We start from the raw sequence: 23,020 nt of genomic DNA, 5'->3' as shown, positions 1-23,020 counted from the left end.
TATCCACGCAATCACCTTCTTCCCCTTGGCCCTTGGCCCTTGACCGGTTACTTGAGTTTAACTGACATGTAATTTTTGTTGTGTATTTTTGTAGCCAACCCCCTTCGCCGAATAGCTTTCCCGATTCTTTACTGATTGCGTACATTTATTCCCGTGTCTTATGCGCCGGTTCTACGAATCAAGCCCGGAAAACCCCTCCTCCATTGGGTAATCAGCACCACGCCATTAATGATAATCCTCGTACGTTTACGGACATAAATAGCCAAAGTCGGCGGTGACATAGGCCCCAACGACCTCCGCCGAGACCCAATTGTTCAATCGCCATCTTAGCGATAAATCCGCTGGGGGCGAGTGGAGAGAAGGCCAATCAGGACGGTATATCAAGATCGGAGATATGATACTTCGTACATAGGTACCTACATACCTAGACTGATAGCATTGCTACATGTACGAGTATGTAGCGCCACTAATCAACCTAGCCCCTAACTCCTATTATATTTCATAGCAACCTGTAGATTCGGCATACAAACCCCAGTACCCCAGAATTGGGGATGTCAAAGCTCGTCTAAAAAAAACTTCGATTGCTTAAGCCCTACAATCACTTGTACGCAAGGGAGCGTAACAGAACCCATATTATATCCCTTGCTTCGCCGGCGACATCGGACATAATCGATACGTCCCTGTCAGGGTGGTCTGATGAAAACCAATCTCTAATTCTCATACGCTACCTAATAGGTCAATCCGTTGACCAAACGTACAGATGCTATGTATGTTTGTGCATACGATGGCCCCATTGTTCGTGAATCTCCCTATGTAGCAAACCCTTTAGCTCCCATCTCCACCCAAGAATAGATACCGTGTCCCAGGAATTGGTATCTACAAGATGTGGATGATCGTTTCATTATTTGCTTGATTGGCGGGGGTAATTGGATTACATGCCAAACTCATCACTACCGGTTGTCGAGGTACTTCCTGATCTCGAGTTTTTCCCACGCCTGTCCTTCTCGCGGCGCGGCGGCATATGACCTGGAATTGTCTCGCGCGGCATCCCGAGCGCACGCCCTGGGGCTCCCGGCCCATCCATAGGAGGACCGCCCAACCCCCCGGGAGGCAACGGCCATCCAGGTGGTGGGCCTCGCGGCCCTGGAGGCTCTGGCGGCCTTGGTAGATCCTCTGGCGGGAGAATTTGCTATGCATTGTTAGCTACTACGATATTGTCTATTACTCAGGCCGATCTTACCATCTCTCGGGCACCGCCCTCATCGAGGTCGACATTCTGGCGGCTTCGCACTTGAAATAGCCAAGGCATAAGCCAGTGGAAGAATGGTGCAATTGCCAGAAAGCAGGTCGGTAGCCATATCACCATCGAGGCTTCTATGGCCATGAGTGACAAACGGAATGTCGATTCCTTCGATTCATCTGGTGTTGACAGCGAGCTTATGGCGAACAGTACAATCCACGCAACAGTGATCACGATCTCTGGTATGACCAACCATATCGACCAGTGATGCCTAAGGAAAAGCGCGAAAATGCTCCAAAAGCTAGCTAAGGCAACTTCGGCAATCGTATAGAAGATGAGCCAAAATACGGGGACCGAAGACGTGAAGACGTAGAGAATCAATACTAAGAGGGCGATGAAGCATTGCGATGATCGGAGAATCGTGATGAGCGAGTTGCTGTCGTAGCCGGATGGCTTATTTTCGCCGTTGATTCTTGAGTCGATGGTGAAATTTGTATCTCTGGGGCTTTTAAACCAGCCATCCCTTCCCTTCAGGTCCTGAGAAGGTAAGCACCACCAGCATCTTGCCCTCTGTTTCGGTGCGGATGCGGGCATTGGCATTGGCCCCGGCATCGGCATTGGTCCCCTCATCATCGAGTGGGGATCGCTTGGCGGAAGTATGGCGTATTGAGGTTATTATGCTGTAGAATATGCTGGTTTCTGGTTTGGATATTGAGGCTCGAAGAAATTCATTGCGAGCTCTTCCTACTGATAGATTTATATGTCTGTCGGTAGAGCAATGTGAAACCATCAGTATACCGTGAATAATCTAACATGCTTAGTGAAAGAAAACGCTAGCATTGAATAAACGGGTTCAGTATTGGTGAATCACGAATGGCCAAGTCACAAATGTCATATACGGCAATTGGGTATAGTCATGGAAGATTCAACAGTCCAATATAAATGTCTGAGTAACGACCATCCGAATTCAATCGGAATAGCCTCGTTATAAACTAGTACCTTGAGACACTATTCCGAAATCATTTCTATTCTTCTAGATGTATAGCATACCTAAATCCTACTACTCTCAACACCGCAAGAAGCTAGAAATCATGATAGCCTGAAAGTATAATATACCGGGTTAGATAGGTAGAGGTAGGTAGGTAGATACCGATATTATTGACATATGCCGGAAAAGTAGCAATCATCAATTCTCATATTTTCTCTCCTATGGTCTAATAGTTGCTAGGTAGGCCATAGTCAGGTTATTCCTAACTATTGAAATCAAGAAAAGAGTATCGAATATCAGCTTTATACAGTGCGCAACTACAATATCCCTAGTGGTTTGACTGTTAGGATATAATAGGGGTACCCCATCAGATAGCCGCTGGATGCTAGGTCTCTATAAGGAGGCTATTTCTCCCTATGCTTCGGAGGGCATGGGTCAATACAGCTGCCAATACACCACTATATTAGTAGCTACATGGAGATCCTGCCTCTCACTCCATGCAACACGACTCCCTGGCATTGGCATAAATGATACGTAGTATTCCCATAACCTTTTCTTCTCTCTCTACGGAAAGTATAAGTCAGATACCTAGGAATATAGCCCTCAGTATACTTCCAAAGTCACTATATGTCAGGGTATAAGTGGGTTAGGGGTCGCTACAGGGGTCTATCTACTATATAAGAGGCGCGCAGCGCCCTCGTAAGAGGATAGAAGGCCAGGCGTTACTAGTTCAATACTATCTACTACCTGATCTACCTATCCTAGGCACTAACTCTGTGTACGACAACCATCAAAGGGTATAAATCCTGACACTATATGTTTTGACGGAAAGTCGGTGTATTATTTTCACCATATAGTATATGTCAAGATTCTAGATAAGACATCTAAACAAAGGATATGTTTAATAGTATGTATAGCCATAAGCTCCCGTAGTTAGGTTGGAGTTTCTCGCGGAACAACGAAGTCGTTTCCATGCTGTTTTTTCATAATTAAGTGAACTTCAATCAAAAGCTTATTGAAGCTCACCTTATATCAAGTAAACAGATGGTTAATTGGTTTCCTTGCACAACTGTGGATGTATGCCCTAGGTTTACGAAGGGTTATTCTCTTTACAAAATTTTATACTTTTTATAACTTATAAATGTATTAATCTCGTTAGCTCCAGCACCATGTACACATATCACATCACGAAACATTAGGAAATACTTTCTCTCCAACAGTGGTGTTGGATCTTTCACATTATCGCCGACCATGTCCCGAGCAGGTGTCGAGGGCGACGAGATGGGAGGGGCTGTACTTGATCTATTTCATATGATGTATTTTAAGCGATTCGACGATGGGACATCTGACACTAAGCGGGAGTCTGAGAAATCACGGTTTCGGTTTCTCAAACAAATAAAGAGAAACACCCCATGTGTCTCCGCCCTGATAAGCAAACAGTTCCGAGCACGCCATGTGGAAGATCTGCCATCTGTTATACCACATCCCAGCATTCTCCTTGCCGTACGCCTCCTCCAAATGCGGCCATATCTGCATCTTCTTGGCTATCATGTTTGCAAGCCAGTGCTTCGTTCATTTTCAGCCTACGTCCATGGCACATCCAGGGTAGCAAGGGGAGGTATAGAATTTCCAACTCACCTCGCAAGTTTTCGAATAATGCATGCCATTGACCCACCATTGCCTCTCGATTTTGAGATCTTTCTGAAAATATAATAGTAGATCTGCTGAAGGCATAGTGCCGCCAGTGAAGAAATTGGTACTTATCCAGTCATTCTCAAAGTTGTACGGCGAGGTCTTGTGCGAGAAGATGTGCACGAAGAGCTTGCCATCCGGCTTTAAGGCTCTTGCCACTTTGGCCATAAGTAGCTCATAATTTTTCATATGTTCGAAGAGCTTCCCAAAAGTCAGCCTAAATATAAATGTAGTTTCTCGACGCGACTGGAAAAACTGGCTGGGCCACTTACCTCTACAGAGATTATCCGGTCGAAACTATTGGCCTCAAATTCATAATCTACGATATCGCCCGTGATGACAGTCAAATTGGTGAAGCCCTTCTCCTGGGCCCTGTCATCGATGTACTTCTTCTGACTCTGCGAGTTCGAAAAGGCCGTGATCTTGGACTTGGGTAGCATCTCGGCCAGGTAGAGGGTTTCGGAGCCTCAACCACATCTGCGACGAGCACACGCCGTCAACAACACGGCTCACTGCCACTAGCCCACACATCACATATCGCACACCACACACGTAGTACAACTAAAGAGAGGATAACTCACCCGAGATCAAGTATACTCATGCCGTCCTGGAGCGCCGCCTTCTCGACGTACGACGCCAGCATGGCAGCCTCCGCCTGGGCCAGCGTCTCGCGGCCCTCGGGGAACAGGCAGCCGCTGTACTTCATGCGCGGGTCGAGCATGGCGGCCAGCACGCCGGTGCCGACCTCGTAGTGCTGCGCGTTAGCCGTGCCCGTCTCGACGGCCATGGGCCCCGCCCGCAGTGCCTCGATGAAGGCCATCTTGCGTTCCAGCGCCGCCGCCGCCAGTGTCGGCTCCGTCTGCGCCGCCTACTTCTGCCGCTGCGCTAGCTGAAGCCGGATTCCCACCCGGATCACGGCGTGCGGCAGGTAGCCCGAGTCGAGGATCCAGCCTGCTGCATTGCTATTGGAATGGCTCGGGTGTTGGGGCGAGTGCTTGGGACAGTGATGGTGTGTAGCGGTATGTTATGACGGAAAGGGGCTAGAGCATCTACACACCTATGTTCATGATGGTCGAGGGGTTGGTTCAAGGCTGTATCTATCCTAAACCTGACTTAAAACATCTACTACACAAATAGAAGTTTACGGCTGATTCTTTTGGACTTTGCGTTTTATCAAGGCAACTCAAGCTCTTGCTTCTGTAATGGGTCATGGCCTCGCGCATACTACAAAGTGAGATCGTATCGAAAGTTTATACGTCGCCACCAATTCGCGCCACCGATTCACACCATGTATTCGCACCGCCGATTTACACCACCTCCGGCTTTAGCAGAATCGCCGATTACAGGCCTAGCGAGTACCCGGTCCCACCCGCCGGGCCTTTGAACTGGCGTTTCCGGCTAAGACCATGTGTGCGTTTTGACGGTCACTACAGACGGAAGACAGGTCACTCACGATGGGAGTATTGATCACACGCTGAAATGCAGCACTGCATCAATCTGACAGAACCTTAGACTTGTTAGACGTGCAAAAAATAAAATAAAAAACGAGGCGATACCCCGCCAGGAAGAGCCAACAATGGAAACGTCCAATATTGACCTTCAATTTCAACGCTAAGAACTCTATCATGTCTGTGGGTGCTATCACAACTGCTGGTGGTGCGAGCTGGCGGGATGTCGCAGCTGATCGGCAACGGCATCGAGACGCTACCATCGCAGAGCTTCGCCCTCCGCTGCCCGTATTACTAGCTAATGATATACCACTCAACACCACGAGCATCCCAGATGGAATATTGACCGACGAAGAGCGCGCCATCACGGGCGCCAACGTCGAGGACCTCCTCGTGAAGCTAGCAGCGGGGGAATGGAGCTCTACCGCCGTCGTCCAGGCCTTTATGCGCCGCGCCGGTCTAGCCCAAAAACTGGTAAATTGCGTGACCGAGCTGCTCCCGGACCGGGCCCTCAGACGGGCAGCCGAGCTCGACGAGTATCTGGCCACCCATAAGAAGCCCATTGGTCCGCTCCACGGCCTGCCGATCAGCGTCAAAGAACATATCGGCATGAAGGGTCTTGACTTGAATAGCGCATTCATTGGTAGCGTTAGCAACATAGCCGAAAAAGACTCAGTGTTGCTAGAGCCGCTTTGGAATGCTGGCGCAGTCTTTTATGTAAGAACAACTGAACCGCAGACTATGATGCATCTTGAAACTTGCAGTAATTTACATGGGTAAGTACCTAAGCTATTAAATAAACTGATATTGATCCTCCTCTCCTGCAAACTATGTTATAAGTCAACTAGTTAACCTACAACTAGGGAGACGGTTAACCCGTACAATACTACATTAACACCTGGAGGCTCCTCGGGCGGAGAGGGTGCTCTTATATGACTACGGGGATCAGTACTCGGGATTGGATCGGATATTAGAGGTTCTATTCGCTCGCCCGCAGCCGCAGTCGGCATATTTGGCTTCAAACCAACTTCCGGCCGCATTGCCACGAAAGGGTGGTTTCCATTATGCTTGGAGCTGAACACATCATGTCAACCAACGGGCCAATGTCTACTAGTCTGGACGGCCTGAAAATCTTCGTCAAGATCGTCGTAAATGGCAAGACGTGGCTCAAAGTTCCAAGTGTGGTGCCAATGGAGTGGAGGGACATTTCGTCCTACTTTCCCGACAGAAAACTTAAAGTTGGCGTTCTCTGGGACGATGGCGTCGTCAAGCCGCATCCACCTATAAATAGAGCCATGACAGATCTCGTTGAGAAGTTGAAAAATAATGGGAATGTCGAACTTGTAGACTGGAAGCCCTGGAAACATGATCTAGCGTGGGAGATCATTGTAAGTCTGCATCCTAAATGGCTATCTCTGGGTAATATTAACTGTATACAGGCGTCTCTATACTTTGCCGATGGCGGTAAAGAAGAAATAAGCTATGTCGAATCTTCAGGAGAACCTTTCCACCCTTTATCTAAATGGATCATTCAAGACAACCCGCATGTGAAAGAGCACGCCGTCCGATCTCTGTGGGACAGGGTCATCCAGAGGGATGGGTACCGGGCAGATTACGTCGCGTTATGGAACGAGACCGCCAAGGCGACTTCGGATGGTAAGATGGTCGACGTCATCCTGTGCCCCGCGGCTCCAGGCGTAGCTGCGAAGCTGAATACGTCGAAGTACTGGGGCTACACCTCCCAGTGGAACTTGCTTGACTATCCGGCCGTCGTGTTCCCAGTTCAAGACCAAGTTAGTGTAGAGAAAGATGCCCCCTACGCTTATCCGGGAGACTATAAACCAAAGAGCGCGAGCGATGCGTATAATTGGAATCTTTGGAGGGAACACGGGTCTGAAGGTTACCGGGACGCCCCGATTTGTCTTCAACTGGCGGGCAGGAGGTAAGTTCCGAACTTGCACGGGAAATGACTCGAGATAATTGCTGACTGAAATCAAAGATTCAATGACGAGAGCTTATTAGAGGCACTAGAGATTATCCTTCAAGAAGCTGGGTTGCCAACTACATGTTGATCTGTAATGAGACTGCGGGGATGATATCTGACGCTGAGATATACCAATATATGGCACAACATCAGTAGTAGTATTCAGTGCACTCATACGTCTCAAGCCGTGATAAGCAGCTTAATTTCCTAGTTTGTAAGAAAGGTTCTGTACTGCCAGGTGCGTCAATCTGGCGGGCCGAGACAGCAAGTGCTGGCATTCAGGGCAACATCTACAAGGTCGAAATCATTGACTTAACTGTCTCACTCCCCTGTCCCGTATCTGGGCAAATCATCCAATGTGGAAGGCTATGCGAAAGTTGCCCAATTAATGGCCAAATACGAGGAGTTTGCTATCTTGCGAGGGTTTAGGCGGCTCAATTACCAGAATCTACTCTATTTGCAAGCTCAGATTATTCATCTTAAGGAGAGCCTTGGCAGGGTTGTAGAACAGGACGCTATTGATCCCGAGCGGAAAGAGTATCTCCGAGATTGGTTGAGGCTGGCTCACGGAGAAAAAGGGGTCGGAAGAGCGCAGTGACGTAAAATACGCTGCATAGGTACCTAAGGAAGAAGCTAAAAGAATACAATAAGAGGACTCATCCTTATCTAAGCAAAAAAGGGGCATCTCATAATAACTTGCCAGATGAGGCTCTGTTCCAATAGGTTTACATATCGAAGCTTGAAGGTCCAAATCCGAATGACCTCGAATTCCTACGTAGTTGGTTTGAAAGACCTTCTATGGGATGCTTTCCGATAAGGGGAATCGATTTCAAGGCTTGGGAGCAGAGATCTGAAAACGACCTAGTCGCCGTAAAGCCTCGAGTACTATCGGGTCCGCTTTCCTGGTGGATTACGAACATCGTGTTCCCTTTATATCATCGCATATTCGGCGTGAAATTTGGGGTAAGAAAGTCTCAAAGTCCACGGAGCAGGTTGCCAGCCTCGCTAACGCGTACCAAACATACAAGATAGCCGACTCGAATGAAGTGGGAGACGGGCTATACACATACGAAGAATCATTGATTAGTTCCGTCATCAATATTATCACAACCGTTGTTGCGGCCGTGTTGCCCCTCTCGTCGATCGTGGTGTTATTTTTGGTGAAATCCGAGTCGACCAGGCTGGGGATTCTCATAATCTCCTCTGCCTGCTTTGCGCTCGTGCTCGCGCTCATGACCAATGCAAGACGGATAGAGGTGTTTGCAGCAACGGCTGCGTAAGTATTGCCAGATGACTAGTCTATTATACATTGTCATACTAACGTATCTCGTCTAGATATGCTGCCGTAAATGTTGTTTTTCTGAGCAATAACTAAATCCTTCTGCTCTACAAAGGGTACTACGTGACCATTGTGGTCACTATTTGGGTAGCATCAGCGTCAAGCTTATCCTTGCCCCGCAGAGAGCCTCATACGTTACCTAAGCTGTCTTATTATCTATCTGCTGACATCTGGACTATCAGTTCCTTCGCTTCTCTCTTTTCAACGTTCGTATTTTTATGATCCAAGATTTTTTATGTATCTATATTAGCTATCTAAGGTTATCATAGCTACATGTTATATCTATATTCGTTTGGAGTTAGTATAAACTATGTAGGCGACGAGACAAGTATAATTGGACCTTGTGAGTTTTTGGATACACTTTATTGCACTACTCAATGACTGCTGACATGTGATGGTATTTAATTAAACTCGTAGTTTGTGGCAATACTTTGGGAAACGTTTCCTAGACATTTACTATCTTACTATGGCACACTTGGATACTTGAGTTGATACATGAATATCTTTTACGAGTAAGACACTTTTTCGTAGTCTGTACTATTTGAGTAGGTAGAAGAGTATACCCTGTATTAGTGAGATTCGCCAATTAATTGCCAGTTCTATAAATACCTAACTGACTGGTCATTAGTGCCTTTCATGTTTCATACAAATAAAGCAAAAACCTGAAGAATACCTAGGGATAAGACATAAAGTTAGGTTAGTTTGTATCATAACTACGTTTATCTCAGTGAACTCAAACCAGTGACGCGAACTTCGTTGTACCCCTCCCGCCACACCTTTTTTTAACCAATCACATCCCTAACCTACCCCCCCCCACAAATTTCGCATCTTTGGTTTAAGGTAACTCGGGCGATTTTTACCATATTAAATTATTTAATATTAAAAATAATATTAAAAATAATAGTATTAATGCGTTAAAAGTAAGTTTTAATTAATTTAAAATATTTATTAATTTTATTATTAATAAATATATACGTTTTAAATGTTTTCGGGTGTTAAAAGTAGTTTGTATTAACTGTAATACCGGTCGTAACACCGGTCGCAACACTGGTCGTAACGTTTTTAAAAATATATCATTAATTTAAACGTTAAAGTTTATTATATTATAACGCAATACCGTATAAACATGTAAAATAATATAAAAGCTTAAATAATTAAATTATTAACTTTAAATAAAAAAAAAATAAACTATTTTATACGTGGTTATAAATGTAAACATGTAAATGTAAATGTAATATAACATTTTTAATGTTATTACGTATGTTTTTAAACGTTAAAACTTATAATATTATAACGTAATGCCGTATAAATATATAAAAAAATTAAAAAGGTAAAAAAAGTATAATATTAACTTTAAATTATAAAAATAAAAGCTATTTTATACGTTATTATTAAATATAAAGTTATTATAAATATAAAGTTTAATTTTTAAAAAAACCTGTTTTAACGTGGCCAAAAACGCCCAAGTTATTTTAAACTAAAATTCGTCAAAACTCGCACCTATAACCCATAAATATAATGACACGGGCCAGGCGTTTGTGTGGCGCTTGTGGCGCCGGGTGTTGGCGGGCGCAACCCGCCAATTCAACGAATTCTAGTCTAAGTTTACTGAGATAAAACTACGTCATGTGTCATTGACTGGGGCCTGGTGATAGTACGGGAGTTAAAGAATAGCCGTGCGGTCCCATTTTTATCTTATAAGAGAGATGAGCCTCGGCCAAGCGTTTTATCAGATCAAGCCGGAAATATTCGTTTTAACAATAGATCTTGTGATATAAGAATAATCTTATCTTTAGAGCGGGATCTTGCCGGGAGACGGTCGGTAATTTCGCCATTTGCGCATATGTACGAAAACGCTCTAAATGCCTACACCTACATATCTCCGAATAGAGACTTGAAGTAAAGGCTACCTAATTACTATTTCTTACCTTTGGTAATAATTACGGCTTGAATCTCACCTGTACTCCCCTGACCTTCTCGAATTCTTACCTACCTACGTAATATACTACCGGCCTATGATGCATCAAGGTCTTTCGAAAGATAATTGTTTATGAGGAGGACCAGTTAAGAATGCGCTGCTATTCGCTTCGCACCCCTCCTGTGCGACGTTTCTCCGCCCAGACTATTGTAGGACTTCAGCCAGGACGCCACATATGCACCCGATGCTTGATAACGAGGGCGGGTGAAAGCCGACGAAACACGATCAGTTATTCTGTAGCCAGTCATAAGCCATCGTCCGCCATCTTGACATGGCCCGCTTTCTTGCCAAGCGCATCTAGACGATTTGCGACGGTTGCGACACCCTCCTTAGAGAATGGTTAGAACACCAATTTAGTCTTCACCTGCTTCCATTTCTAAATCTTTGATATAGCTCACGTACCCGATAATCATGGCCCGATTCAAGAATACGATCGGCGAGTGCAGGAAGGGCGGCTCCGAGAGGACCAGCACCAACGCGGGATTATCCAGAATTTGCAAAATCTGCACGACGAACTAGTTCATTACCGAGCGCAACCCGTTGTGCGCCTGAGCTTCGAGACTCTAAAGCCGACCAAATCATTATTTTCGTGGTTCGGACCGAAGCCGGCCACTAGAGCCAAACAAGAGATTCCAGCCAATCTGCCGCGAGGATTATATTTGTACGGCGACGTCGGGAGCGGGAAGACGATGTTGATGGACCTCTTCTACGACACATTACCCCGTTCCGTCCAATCTAAGACTAGAATACATTTCCATAATTTCATGCAGGATGTGCACAAGAGGTTGCATAAGATGAAGATGACGCACGGAAACGATATAGACGCAGTCCCGTTTGTATCAGCAGATATCGCAGAGAAGGCGAATGTTCTGTGTTTCGACGAGTTTCAGTGCACCGATGTAGCTGATGCGATGATACTTCGAAGGCTTCTAGAGTCACTAATGTCCCACGGAGTTGTTCTCGTGACGACATCAAACCGACATCCGGATGAGTTATATAAAAACGGGATTCAGCGCGAATCCTTTATTCCGGCGATCCACCTTCTTAAGTCGCGGCTGCATGTCATCAATCTCAACTCCCCCATCGATTACCGCAAAATCCCGCGACCGCCGTCCGGGGTCTACCACACGCCGCTCGACAATCAGGCGGCATTGCACATAGAGAAGTGGCTCCGGTTTCTTGGCGATCCCGATGCGTCTGAACCTCACCCAGAAACACAAAAGGTCTGGGGTCGCGAAATCTACGTTCCAAGAGTCAGCGGTCGCTGCGCTTGGTTCACCTTCCAAGAACTGATCGGCCGTGCGACAGGCGCGGCTGACTACCTCGAGCTGATGCGCTGCTACGATGCGTTCATCATCTCCGACGTGCCCGGCATGACATTCCGGGAGCGCGATCTTGCGAGACGGTTTATTACTTTTATAGACGCTGTCTACGAATCCCGTGCTAAGCTCGTCCTCACTACGGCCGTTCCTTTAACGGAATTATTCATCTCACCCCAGGAATTACGGGAGTCCCTGAAAAGAGATGGAAAGCCCGTAGACGACGACGATGACGAATCGACTAGCCATGCCATGCAACATATGCTCGAGGACGTGGACAGTAACATTGACCAGTTGAAAAGCTCGAGTCTGTTCTCTGGTGATGAAGAGCGCTTTGCATTTGCGCGGGCGCTATCCAGACTGAGTGAGATGTCTAGTAAAGAGTGGGTTGAGCGCGGTATGGGTCTAGAAAGTTCGGGGGGCAAAAAGGAGAGGGACGGTTGGGCAAAGGCCCGTAGTCGACAGATGGAGGATAGTATGTGATGCGATACGGATTAGACAAGAGCTTGTCCTACTGCACACTAGCATGGTTTGGCGTTTATTCTTGGCTCGACGGTTTGTTACGGGACGCATAGAATGGCGAGTGGGCTACAGTTTTGTGGCTAGAGGGCTTGATACCTAGGTACTTGCATCGTAGAAGGCACTTATTGCTACATACATAGATTTTGTGCTGACCTGATATACGAGATCATGGAATCCGCTGGGCTGTGCTTCATTAGTCTATCTACCTATGTTTATTGTTTGCGGGCTATGATAGGTTTTTATCTTGGTTCGGGCGTACGGTAGTAGTACAATGTGTTAGCTGATTGGCGATGTTCGAGGTTAGTGCATACATGCATATCCTAAAAATACATGTATCTATTTAGGAGTTGTGTAACGTAGAGGTATACGATAACTTGTGCGACTGTTCTTTACATAATCGATGAACGATCCGAGGTTTCACTCATGCCGTGTTTGCCCTCGTTACACAACATCTGCTGGGAACCTACGCCGTACAATTGCTTGATAATGCCGACTTACTATAGATTCATGTACATACATGCACGCGACGCGCCGACGTTAGGACGTCCAATTTCGTGGTTCAGTGCGCCGCAAACTTACATCAAGAGAACATGGACCCGGCATAGTCGGGCAAATTCCCGCTGGGAGCTCGACCGAAGGACCGTGACAACCATGGAGGAACGTTGAGATTAACCAGGGTCTGGGGAGACGATTTGGTTTAGGGGATGGCCTAGACTCGAGCGGAATTTGATGTTCTTTTTACATTCAATGCAATACCCCCTAAGGACGTACACTAGGTTAAACAGTTAGCTATTGCTACTTGTAAATAGTTTCTAATATTTATATATATAGATGTCTGATTGAAGTCGTGGTAATTTGTATGAAGAACTAGCGAAACTTCTTTACTACCTACGTTGGAGTACTTTAGGTACATATGGTTATATGTTAGAACTTCCAATATAGATGCGGTGAGCTACCATATTGCTATGTAGATCAGGGGCTGCTACCACATGTTCATGTTCATGTTCATCCGTACCTTTCATAGGTGCATCCCCTATGTGCTATAGTTGTATGCATCTCGGCTGATAGATAATCTTACAGGGAGCTCTAATCCCAAGCGGCAATTTCTAGCGTAGGATTCTAACCAATGCAAATTTCGATTGGAACAAGCCGAGAAGTCACCCCTGCTAGATCCTTCAAATGGGAAAGAAATATGCAGGTATCGTAAAGCTCTCTATTCATGACTTGCATGAGCTTATCACCATGATATCATTCTTGATCGTTAGGAAGTGCTTATAAAGTTCCGCGCCATTGCCAGTTCAAGACATTAAGTTATCCGTCTGATTTGGAAACACTGTTTCTTCAGCGCTAATGACCCTTTTTCACGATGTAAGTGTGGGGGTGGCTTCTTTTAGCTGCGGAGCCTCATCGGGAAAGACGCTGTAAGACGGCACCTACATGAGGTAATAACTATAAATCTGTCCGAATGTTTAAAACCTTGATGATGTCAATTAGGTAGGTATAGATAGCTATCTAGATAGGTAGCTATTATAAAGCAATGTTAGATAGCCTATAAACATATAAATAGTGGTTAGGGTGGGTAGGATGTGGAAGGAGATGAGATAAATGAGAAAAGTCATGTGAAACCTTGCAGATAGTTACTGGGTGGCAGATGGTTGGCTATTTGGACCAATCAGGTCTTTGAAATATACGCTACTCCCATGTTATAGGAAATCTAGATGCCCCAACTACAGAATAGTGTACTATAGTACCCGCCGGGGATATTACACTACAAGACGGATGAGTTAATCTTAGGTAGTTGCCTAGGCGGGACCTTCCCATGTCGGTGCTAGTGGGGTGCAATCATTTGCGAAGATCATTTGCAAAGACGGTTTGTTCCTTCCCACCAAAGAAGAGAAGTTTGTTGCTAGTCGGCTGCCAACCCGGCTTCTGCTAGGTCCACCCTTACTCATAGTGTACAGCTGCCACATCAAAAAGGGGAGAATTCCGTCATTCTTCTTAGTGGAGTCCAGTTTTTAATCCAGTATCCAGCTTTAATGCCTGGCATTTCATACCACCTCCACTCTCTCAAGTTTGTCTTGGCCTTTCCAGGGCTGCGTTCCTTTTCCTCTCCTTTTCTTTCTGTTGGCGTTTCCTACGATACATAATCTTTATTTTTCTTCAGTCTATCGTGTGACTATACGTAATGCTGAAAGAACAACAAGGCGTGCGACTTACTTGTGGACCTAAACGCGAAGGATAACGTGCGCGACACAATCGTTTTCGGTCCCATTTCTCATAACTAGGATGGGCGCGATAAAAAATACTCTTTCCTTAATTCCCTCTTTTCGGTTCTCGGGGTCCAAATCAGTCTACGAGGTGCTGCCTTCGCACGATTCAAGCCATGCTAGTTCGCCCTTAGACGGATCGCCCATCATGTCGGATACTTGGCGCAAAGGGTTCTCAACACCCCGTCGGCGACTGGGTGGTTTACTTCGCACGTCACCAAAGAAGTTGTTCTTTTTCACAATCGCTATTTTTTTCACGTTTGTTTTACTTGCCGGAGGAAGCTTTCGAGCTAGGCGCTATTACGTCGAGAAGACTAAGACAGAAGAGAGAATCCCCTATCACTGGGAAAAATACCCCAGGTAAGAAGTCATGCAGTCTATGTCTTGGAAGTATCTCAAAGGAGGCAACAATAGTTCTAACACGTACCTTCAGGTTAAGTGGGTTTTACAATGGTGTGCGCTCGCTTGTGAACTACACCGACTGGATTCCGGAACAGCAAGTCACAGAGAAAACTAAACCTCTAATTCACAAAACCCCTCCTATGGACCCGGTTGTTGTTAATCCGTATCCCGACTTCAGCTCCAGCGAGTATCTTAAGGATCACCAGCCTGTGCAAAGATGTTATGTGGATGAAAATGAGAAGTTCCCGGCACCTGATATCTTCGCATATCCCGGTATACCTGCTGGGATGCCTGCCCCGTTCTGGGGATCGTACGAGAGTATCGGGGTTGCGCCAGATAAGTGCTGGGAACGATTTGGTCGGTTCGGTCCTTACGGTTATAGCTACAATCCCGCCGAAGGGGGGTTAGGATTGTCGAATAATTCAGCGCATGCAGGTGCTGAGAAGATCCAAGAGATGTTTACCAAGGTTGATTATCGCAATGTGAATTGGGGCAGAGCGCAGAAAAAGTGCTTTGAAAAAAACCAGAAACGATTTGATCCTGAAGCGGCACGTAGCGACGGCTCCAGTGAAGACAAGAAAGTAGTCAAGCGCTCTGCTTATGTACTACGAACCTGGACTGGCTACCAGTACACCGACATCCAACTCTTGTCTCTACGAGCTATGATCAACGAACTATCCCTAAAATCCGGCGGTGAATATGACGTACATCTCCTTGTTCATGTCAAAGACAACTCGATACCCATCTGGGCGTCCGATGAGGTTTACAACCAGACGATAAGGGACAATGTGCCTGAAGAATTCTGGGGCATTACAACACTGTGGTCGGAGCAGCAGATGCGAACATACTATCCCGGCCCGTTCCCTGAAGAAGACAACGTCGAGAATCATTCTAAGTCTGATATCCATGGTGTTTACCGAAGTGCTCATTTCGCCTTGCAGTGGTTTTCGCAGCAGCACCAAGAATACGATTTCTTTTGGAACTGGGAAATGGATCTAAGATATACCGGTCACTACTACGAGTTCCACAATGGTATTTCAAAGTGGGCAGCAGAACAGCCTCGAAAACTACTATGGGAGAGAAGTTCTCGATTCTGGATACCTGGTATTCATGGTTCGTGGTCCAAGTTTTCTCAACTAGTGGAACGAGAGACGATAGAGAGGAAAGAGGAACCAGTTTGGGGTCCTGTGACATTTCCCACTTCCGACCGTGGTATGCTCCCATCTCCTAAGGAGAACACGCCGCCGACGAAGATCGAAGATGATGATTATCGATGGGGTGTAGGTGAAGATGCGGACTTAATCGTCTTTGACCCATTATTTGATCCGGCAAAGACAAACTGGGTCTTCCGCAACGACGTGTCGGGATATAACACGTCCCTTGAGATACCGCCTCGCCGAGTAGCAATCATTACAGTTGCACGACTTTCGAGAGGGTTATTAAATACTATGCATGAGGAAACGTTCCGTTTGCACCACACCATGTTCCCAGAGATGTGGCCTCCAACGGTTGCTCTTCACCATGGATACAAAGCTGTTTACGCACCACACCCAGTTTACTTTGATAGACAATGGCCGCTCGATGTCATGGACAAAACTTTTAACTATCCACCCGCGCCGCAAGATAGCCCGTTTGGTTGGGGCGAGCACAACATGCAAGGTGGTAGTTTCTACTACAATGCCGGTTTCAGCGGTGCATTGTGGCGACGATGGTTCGGAGCTAAGGAGAATGGTGAGGGCGGAAAGAAGATGGAAGAATCTCGATCGGACCGTATGTGTCTAAGAGGAACGCTCTACCATCCGATAAAATCTGAGAGCATCGAATGAGCACGTTTATAGTTGTGGTTATCTAATTTTGGTGTATTGGCGTTCAGGAAAAGCCGAGTATAGGGCTTCTGATTTCACGAGAGCATTGAGGCATTTGCAAGGGGCGGTTTGTTTTCATCCATGGCATCATACAGCATTCGAGACTCCGGTCTCCTCTCCGCATATGGTTTATGGGGTTCTGATACCCGTTGATTTGTGGACGAACCCCCGTTTCTATTTTATTACCTTATTCATGAGAACAGATTCAAGCAGGCACCAGGATTGTCAAGATTGGATGTCGTGCAGTGCAGACGAGGGGCATACGAGGCTTGTATGAGAGAGCAGGTCGACAAGCCAACGAGGGCTGTCCACTCCTAATTGTATAATAGACCTTGCGACCAATGTTTAATACCCAAGACAATAATGCTGCAATGTTCCAATACTTCTCATTCTGAGCTCTTCAATCCTGTCTTAGTGATGCGTTTCAATACAGATTAGGAACGCCTATATCATTTGCAGTGAACACTATGAAATTATAATCCGTTTTATTGAATTATGATGAAATTCTAGCAGTCCATCATGCCCCTAATTGGCCTTTAGGTCTTATGCTCGATTATGTAACTCAGTTCATGATCACATGCACCCCTTTGCATATGTAATACATGCATGTACACACATAAGTTTTTGGCGCGTGCAGAAGTCTGGAGTAGGGGATACGTCATTTCCAGTACTGATAAGGTACCTGGTATATGGTCTGTGCCTCAGGGACAAGGGGATGCAACCCCAACTGCGTCAGCTTCCAGATTGGTCATCAGTCAGCTGTTGCTGTGCCAGCTCCAAAGTAACCAGTCATAGTCGACCTTCAATGCCTTCAATGCTACATTCCCCGAGTTGAAAGGGTTGGTCTAGGTATTTCATCTTCATATCATCGCTTTTTATTGCTTCAACAACATTTCATCAACCCAGCAGGACTGTCGATAAGCACGGATCCGCAACCATGAAGGCGTCTCTTATTGGATTTCTCCTGCCTGCGGCAGCGAGTGCTCGTTTCATCGAAGCGAGCGAGGCCAACCGCTTTCTCCCTACCGTAGATGCACTTCTAGAAGAAGTGGAAGCTCCGGAGCGATATCTTATCGAGCTGTCTCCTGGAAAGACAGCATGGGTAACTGAGGATGAGAAATGGCAGCTTCGTCGTGTACGTTTACCTCTCCCGACTTACAGATTCCAGTGTATTTGCAGCCACTAACAGGTCTACTATAGGAAGGACTACGGTTCATGGACATCACAGACAACATCGACCTCGCCGAGTTACGTGTTACCCCCCAAGAATCACCCGTATTCCCCGAGAAGGTCCAGCTCCAATCCGAAATCCATCCGCTGTTGAAGGACTTATCCAAGGACTTGCTCCAAGAACACCTCGAAAAGTTTTCGAGCTTCCATACCCGATACTACAAATCAGATTATGGCCGTCAGTCTTCTGAGTGGCTATTGAAGACAGTCCAAGACACAATTAAGGAGGCTGGTGCTGATAAATACGGGGTTAATGCCAAGCACTTCGAGCACTCCTGGGGCCAGAACTCGATTATCGCAACGATTCCTGGTAAGTCGAACGCAACAGTCGTTATCGGTGCTCACCAGGATTCCATCAACCTCTGGTTCCCCTCTATGCTTCCGGCCCCTGGTGCCGATGATGATGGAAGTGGTACCGTCACGATCCTCGAGGCTTTCCGCGTTCTTCTATCTTCGAAAGACGTAATTGAAGGAGATGCCCCGAACACGATCGAGTTCCACTGGTACAGTGCTGAGGAAGGCGGCCTCCTTGGAAGCCAGGCCGTCTTCGCGGACTACGCCAAGAAGAGCCGCGACGTCAAGGCTATGCTGCAGCAAGACATGACTGGATACGTCCAGGGAACTCTTGACGCAGGAAAGCCCGAGAGTGTGGGTGTTATCACCGACTTCGTCGACCCTGGCTTGACAGCTTTCATCAAGAAGGTTATTGAGGAGTACTGCGAAGTCCCCTGGGTTGAGACTAAGTGTGGATATGCTTGCTCGGACCACGCATCTGCTTCCAAGGCTGGTTACCCTTCTGCTTTTGTTATCGAGTCGACCTTCCCCGAGTCCAACCAGCACATTCACAACACGGATGACGTGATTAAGTATCTCTCTTTCGACCACATGCTCCAACATGCGAGGATGACTCTTGCGCTTGTCTACGAGTTGGGTTTCACCGATTTTGAGAAATTGAAGTCGGAGAACGAGATGGGAGAGTTGTAAGAATGAGGGTTTATTAACTAGGCTTTTATCAATGAATTCGATTGATTGTCGAATGCATACGTGGGTTAATGGCGTTTGAATACCTACATGGGTAGTAAACATTTTGGTTAGAACCATAGCGAATATTTTCTTGTACGAGGGTATTGGATTAGCACATGCAATTTACTATACTAGAATGAGTAGAAATCTAGATTTAATTCCATGGTTGTTCCCGTACTATCTAGACTTTAGTGTAAGATATCTAAGCATCTGGGGCCTGGGCAAGCCTATGGATGCCTTAAGTGTACTATGTCGAGCCGATTATCCGAGCTGGATAGTTCGGAGCCGGAGCTTGCGTCATTCTTGTCGGTGAATTAGCCACTCAGGTTCAGTTATTACATGCAGCTTGGCAGCTTATCCTCAAGTCTTGGCATCATAGTTCGTATGGCCTTGTTTTAACCTTGTTTTAACCTCGGAGACTAAGTCTAATACATGTCGTACATTTCTGAAGGCTGCATGTATACACGTATCTTAGATATGTCCGGCGGACAGAGGCGCAATTCTATATAGGATGCGGTTTTTCTTAAAATACTGCAATGGCCTTGATTCAGAATACACAGAATTTGGATCATCTCGTTTTACCATCCTTTCGTCATCGTTACGTACCTTTAGAGACAATCCCGGCAGCAAGTCACCAGATTCATCATGCCAACGAAGCAAGACACGAATGTGCCCACCGAGTCTCCGTTCAGGATTAGTGAGCACTTATATGAATTATGTCTATCATCTGAGAGCGTCTCATCAGCTCTCGCACGAGATTTGACGTTGACTCCTGGCGAGGTATGGAAGAAGCTGTTCGATTGCTATGATCATGACCATGGCTCCAAGGGGGATGTCCGCGACATTGGAAAAGGCTCTCTTAGCCCTGAAGAGCTGGAGAGAGCCAGGGCCTGTGGGAAATGGGGCACAAAAAAGCCCAGCGACTTCTTTCTCAGAGTTAGTTCCAGAAAATGCCATTATAGCAAATAATAAACTAATACAACTAGATCTATCATGATGCGCTATCTACACTGGACGATAATTTGGAGTGCGGTATGGTGAGTCCTTCTCTAATGGGGAGCAGCGGGACTATGCCCTTAACCATCATTTCCGTGTAAGTCAACATGAGGTATACTCGCCCAGCCACATCCTAACTTCCCATTAAAGCATCCCTGATATCATGAGGCACATGTCCAACCTCATTGTCCGTGCCGAAAAAGAGGTATTTCTTGCAACCAATTTTTGGGCGAACGGAGTAGCCTCCAAGTATATCACGAATGCGATAAGAGAGCTCTCACATCGCGCCGGGGAGCGGGGAGTGAAAATCGTCGTGAAGATCATATATGACCGCGGGAGTGCAAAGCAACTTCTCGAGCCACATTATATGGTCCCCGAGAGCGAATACACCGGTAGTGCCGTCGGACTACCGGCTCCACATGAGATTCCCAACATCGATCTTCAAGTCATGAATTACCACCGTCCGCTACTAGGCACGTTTCATTCTAAGTACATGATCGTGGACCGCGAGATCGCCGTTGTACAGAGCAACAATATTCAGGACAACGATAACGTAGAGATGATGGTGCAGGTGGAAGGCCCCATCGTGGATTCGTTATACGATATGGCGCTCTTGAGTTGGCATAAGAAATTAGAGCCGCCGTTGCCGTATATTAACTCTCCCGCAGCTAAGTGCAGAGGTACAAGTTTTACCTCGAGCTATGCTGATATATTCAGTCCTGAAGGAGCTATTAAAGGCTATTCTGCGATTGTTGATACAGATAAACTGCCGGGAGGGGACACCTATGGCCTAGACGCTTTTGAGACCAAACGAACGAATGGACGGACAGGCCATATTAACAGAACGGGTAGATCTAGTATAGAGACATCAACCAGCTTGAGTTCTCTTAACGGAGTTGGCGACCGGTCCAGTAGCCATCAAGGACAAGACGGTTTTATTGTTCAAACTCCTGAAGGAGAAAACCCCTTTGCACCGCAAGGCCTACTTCCGGAGCAAACCGCAGACGCTCCTCACTACGACGAGGATCTCGCCGGGGAAATCCGCCGCATACAAGCGTCCGTAAGCCAAAAGCCGGGCGAAATGCGGATGCAAGCTGTGTCGCGGCACCTCAATCACACAGTCAACGAAAGGTTCGAAGGAACTGCTCCCGAGTGCGATCCGCGGGACGAGATGACACCGTATATACCACATCCAGTACACGAGCCCTTCCCAATGGCTCTGGTCTGCCGTGCTCCTTACGGCCAACCGAATCATTCCTCCGTCTCAAATCCGCAAAACGCAGCCTGGCTGTCGGCGCTGAGAAACGCGCAGAAGAACGTCTTCATCCAGTCCCCGACACTGAACGCAGAGCCCCTTATCCCGGCTATTGCGGAGGCTTGCGAGCGTGGCGTGGATGTTTATTGTTATATTTGCCTAGGGTATAACGACTCGGTAAGTCTTCTGCTATTCATGTCTACTCCGCAAACCCGCCTATTAAAAGCCACTACTATAAACTATAAAAAGTAAATTTATAATACACGTAAAAATACTAACCCCTTACCTATCCCAGGGCGAAATGCTTCCCATGCAAGGCGGTCACAACGAAGCCGTCGCGCACCATCTCTACACCAGCCTCCTCTCCTTTAGCGCAAAGCAACATCTGCACTGGTACTGGTACACCGCCAAAGACCAGACTTCCCCCATCGTAGCAAGCAAGAAGCGGCGGTCCTGCCACATCAAGCTTCTCATTGCGGACGAGCACATCGGCGTTGTCGGGAACGGTAATCAGGACACGCAGAGCTGGTTTCATAGCCAGGAGGTTAATTTGCTAATTGATAGCGGACTGGTTTGTCGCAACTGGATTGCGGGACTGAGGAGGAATCAGAATACGCATTTGTATGGGAGAGTTGGTGGGGAGGATGGGATTTGGAGGGATGGGGAGGGGAGGGAGGCGGAGGGGGCGACGGGTGTGGATGCGGGGAGGTTGGCTTGGGCTAGGGGGGTTGTGGGGGCTGTTAAGAGGGTGCAGGGGACGGGGGGGTTTTAGGGGTGGTTGTTTTAGGAGAGAAGGAAAAGGAAGTATTGGATAGGATGGGTTAGGGGTATGGAGATGATGGTGTTGGTGTGTTCGATGTGCAACGAATGAGTCAAGATCAGGAGGTTTGTTCTTGATCCGTTAGATGCAGTCATTGTGTATAATGGTAATACAAGAAAACATGCTGTATTTATGCAGAAAGCATTGCTGTGGTTTGACGATAATAGTAAGTTTGTGTTCTTATAGTTAGGTGTAAATCTCTTCGATATTGAGATATAAAAATCAAGCTAGACTTATAGGGGGTTACTAGGTATCGTAAATGTGAGATTCTTGGGTATTATAGTAGTGTCACCTAAGCCATTACACAATTTGTTGGCGTTTATAGCTGGTGGTAACTTAAGTGACTCAGACTAGAACCAGTATTGAGTCTGTTGGAGTCATTATCTTAGTTTAGTTTATTCGGTTTAGGCGTATTTCTAGGTAATTTATGACTCAATAACCACTCATACCGATGGGTAACCCTAGAATGGATCAAGTTGAATAACTTGTGTTTGCAGAGCTAATTGCTGTTTGGTGTTATTCCGGATCCCCTATAGACTTGAGTGGAATAGTCGGGAGTTTGCTAAGTACAAAGTTTGAATCGTTGAATTTGAATTGATCCTTAATGCTAGGAGAACTTATCTTGCGTAAATGTTATGGGAGGTACAAGCAT

General features: G+C 46.5%; 8 protein-coding genes across 8 annotated transcripts; 6 read left to right on the top strand and 2 right to left on the bottom strand.

The window, feature by feature from the left end:
• Positions 1–433: 433 nt before the first annotated feature.
• Positions 434–2,198, bottom strand: F4817DRAFT_342604 (uncharacterized protein). Its single transcript, XM_049303922.1, has 2 exons — positions 1,241–2,198; positions 434–1,189 (listed from the first exon to the last, which is right to left on the bottom strand). The coding sequence occupies exons 1-2, from the start codon at positions 1,871–1,873 to the stop codon at positions 932–934; spliced, it is 891 nt and encodes a 296-aa protein (XP_049157395.1). The 5' UTR covers positions 1,874–2,198; the 3' UTR covers positions 434–931.
• Positions 2,199–3,515: 1,317 nt separating this feature from the next.
• F4817DRAFT_366433 (methyltransferase) lies at positions 3,516–4,987 on the bottom strand (the record flags this gene model as incomplete). Its single annotated transcript, XM_049306988.1, has 7 exons — positions 3,516–3,794; positions 3,867–4,121; positions 4,193–4,360; positions 4,434–4,438; positions 4,518–4,779; positions 4,828–4,871; positions 4,978–4,987. The coding sequence occupies 7 exons, from the start codon at positions 4,985–4,987 to the stop codon at positions 3,600–3,602; spliced, it is 939 nt and encodes a 312-aa protein (XP_049157394.1). The 3' UTR covers positions 3,516–3,599.
• Positions 4,988–5,545: 558 nt separating this feature from the next.
• Positions 5,546–7,440, top strand: F4817DRAFT_366431 (amidase; the record flags this gene model as incomplete). Its single annotated transcript, XM_049306987.1, has 5 exons — positions 5,546–6,144; positions 6,343–6,423; positions 6,483–6,756; positions 6,808–7,310; positions 7,368–7,440. The coding sequence occupies 5 exons, from the start codon at positions 5,546–5,548 to the stop codon at positions 7,438–7,440; spliced, it is 1,530 nt and encodes a 509-aa protein (XP_049157393.1).
• A 588-nt stretch (positions 7,441–8,028) lies between these two features.
• F4817DRAFT_366428 (uncharacterized protein) lies at positions 8,029–8,727 on the top strand (the record flags this gene model as incomplete). Its single annotated transcript, XM_049306986.1, has 3 exons — positions 8,029–8,315; positions 8,381–8,628; positions 8,688–8,727. Exons 1-3 carry the CDS (start codon positions 8,151–8,153, stop codon positions 8,725–8,727), a joined length of 453 nt encoding a protein of 150 aa, XP_049157392.1. The 5' UTR covers positions 8,029–8,150.
• Positions 8,728–10,353: 1,626 nt separating this feature from the next.
• F4817DRAFT_342601 (AFG1-like ATPase-domain-containing protein) lies at positions 10,354–12,872 on the top strand. Its single transcript, XM_049303921.1, has 2 exons — positions 10,354–11,008; positions 11,063–12,872. Exons 1-2 carry the CDS (start codon positions 10,762–10,764, stop codon positions 12,469–12,471), a joined length of 1,656 nt encoding a protein of 551 aa, XP_049157391.1. The 5' UTR covers positions 10,354–10,761; the 3' UTR covers positions 12,472–12,872.
• Positions 12,873–14,223: 1,351 nt separating this feature from the next.
• F4817DRAFT_342597 (uncharacterized protein) lies at positions 14,224–17,424 on the top strand. Its single transcript, XM_049303920.1, has 2 exons — positions 14,224–15,137; positions 15,211–17,424. The coding sequence occupies exons 1-2, from the start codon at positions 14,797–14,799 to the stop codon at positions 17,003–17,005; spliced, it is 2,136 nt and encodes a 711-aa protein (XP_049157390.1). The 5' UTR covers positions 14,224–14,796; the 3' UTR covers positions 17,006–17,424.
• A 291-nt stretch (positions 17,425–17,715) lies between these two features.
• F4817DRAFT_342596 (Zn-dependent exopeptidase) lies at positions 17,716–19,474 on the top strand. Its single transcript, XM_049303919.1, has 2 exons — positions 17,716–18,179; positions 18,245–19,474. Exons 1-2 carry the CDS (start codon positions 17,982–17,984, stop codon positions 19,256–19,258), a joined length of 1,212 nt encoding a protein of 403 aa, XP_049157389.1. The 5' UTR covers positions 17,716–17,981; the 3' UTR covers positions 19,259–19,474.
• Positions 19,475–19,675: 201 nt separating this feature from the next.
• F4817DRAFT_342594 (uncharacterized protein) lies at positions 19,676–22,206 on the top strand (the record flags this gene model as incomplete). The annotated part of the gene is made up of 4 exons (XM_049303918.1): positions 19,676–20,233; positions 20,284–20,390; positions 20,444–21,725; positions 21,844–22,206. Coding segments are annotated over exons 1-4 (2,037 nt in total), but the record flags the coding sequence as incomplete, so codon positions are not given.
• Positions 22,207–23,020: the final 814 nt, after the last annotated feature.

Source organism: Daldinia loculata, assembly GCF_022478755.1.
Source record: "Daldinia loculata strain CBS 113971 unplaced genomic scaffold F4817scaffold_37, whole genome shotgun sequence".
Lineage (NCBI taxonomy): Eukaryota > Fungi > Ascomycota > Sordariomycetes > Xylariales > Hypoxylaceae > Daldinia > Daldinia loculata.
Note: the sequence above shows the minus strand (reverse complement) of the source record. Positions and strands in the feature narration are given on the sequence as shown.

Bases quoted from the DNA above. Each gene is read 5' to 3' on its own strand.
- F4817DRAFT_342601 (XM_049303921.1), top strand. From the start codon at position 10,762: ATGCGCTGCTATTCGCTTCGCACCCCTCCTGTGCGACGTTTCTCCGCC. The intron at 11,009-11,062 runs GTTAGAACACCA...TCTTTGATATAG, and splicing joins GACACCCTCCTTAGAGAATG to CTCACGTACCCGATAATCAT.
- F4817DRAFT_342597 (XM_049303920.1), top strand. From the start codon at position 14,797: ATGGGCGCGATAAAAAATACTCTTTCCTTAATTCCCTCTTTTCGGTTC. The intron at 15,138-15,210 runs GTAAGAAGTCAT...ACGTACCTTCAG, and splicing joins CACTGGGAAAAATACCCCAG to GTTAAGTGGGTTTTACAATG.
- F4817DRAFT_342604 (XM_049303922.1), bottom strand. From the start codon at position 1,873: ATGATGAGGGGACCAATGCCGATGCCGGGGCCAATGCCAATGCCCGCA. The intron at 1,190-1,240 runs GTAAGATCGGCC...AACAATGCATAG, and splicing joins AGGGCGGTGCCCGAGAGATG to CAAATTCTCCCGCCAGAGGA.
- F4817DRAFT_342596 (XM_049303919.1), top strand. From the start codon at position 17,982: ATGAAGGCGTCTCTTATTGGATTTCTCCTGCCTGCGGCAGCGAGTGCT. The intron at 18,180-18,244 runs GTACGTTTACCT...GGTCTACTATAG, and splicing joins AGAAATGGCAGCTTCGTCGT to GAAGGACTACGGTTCATGGA.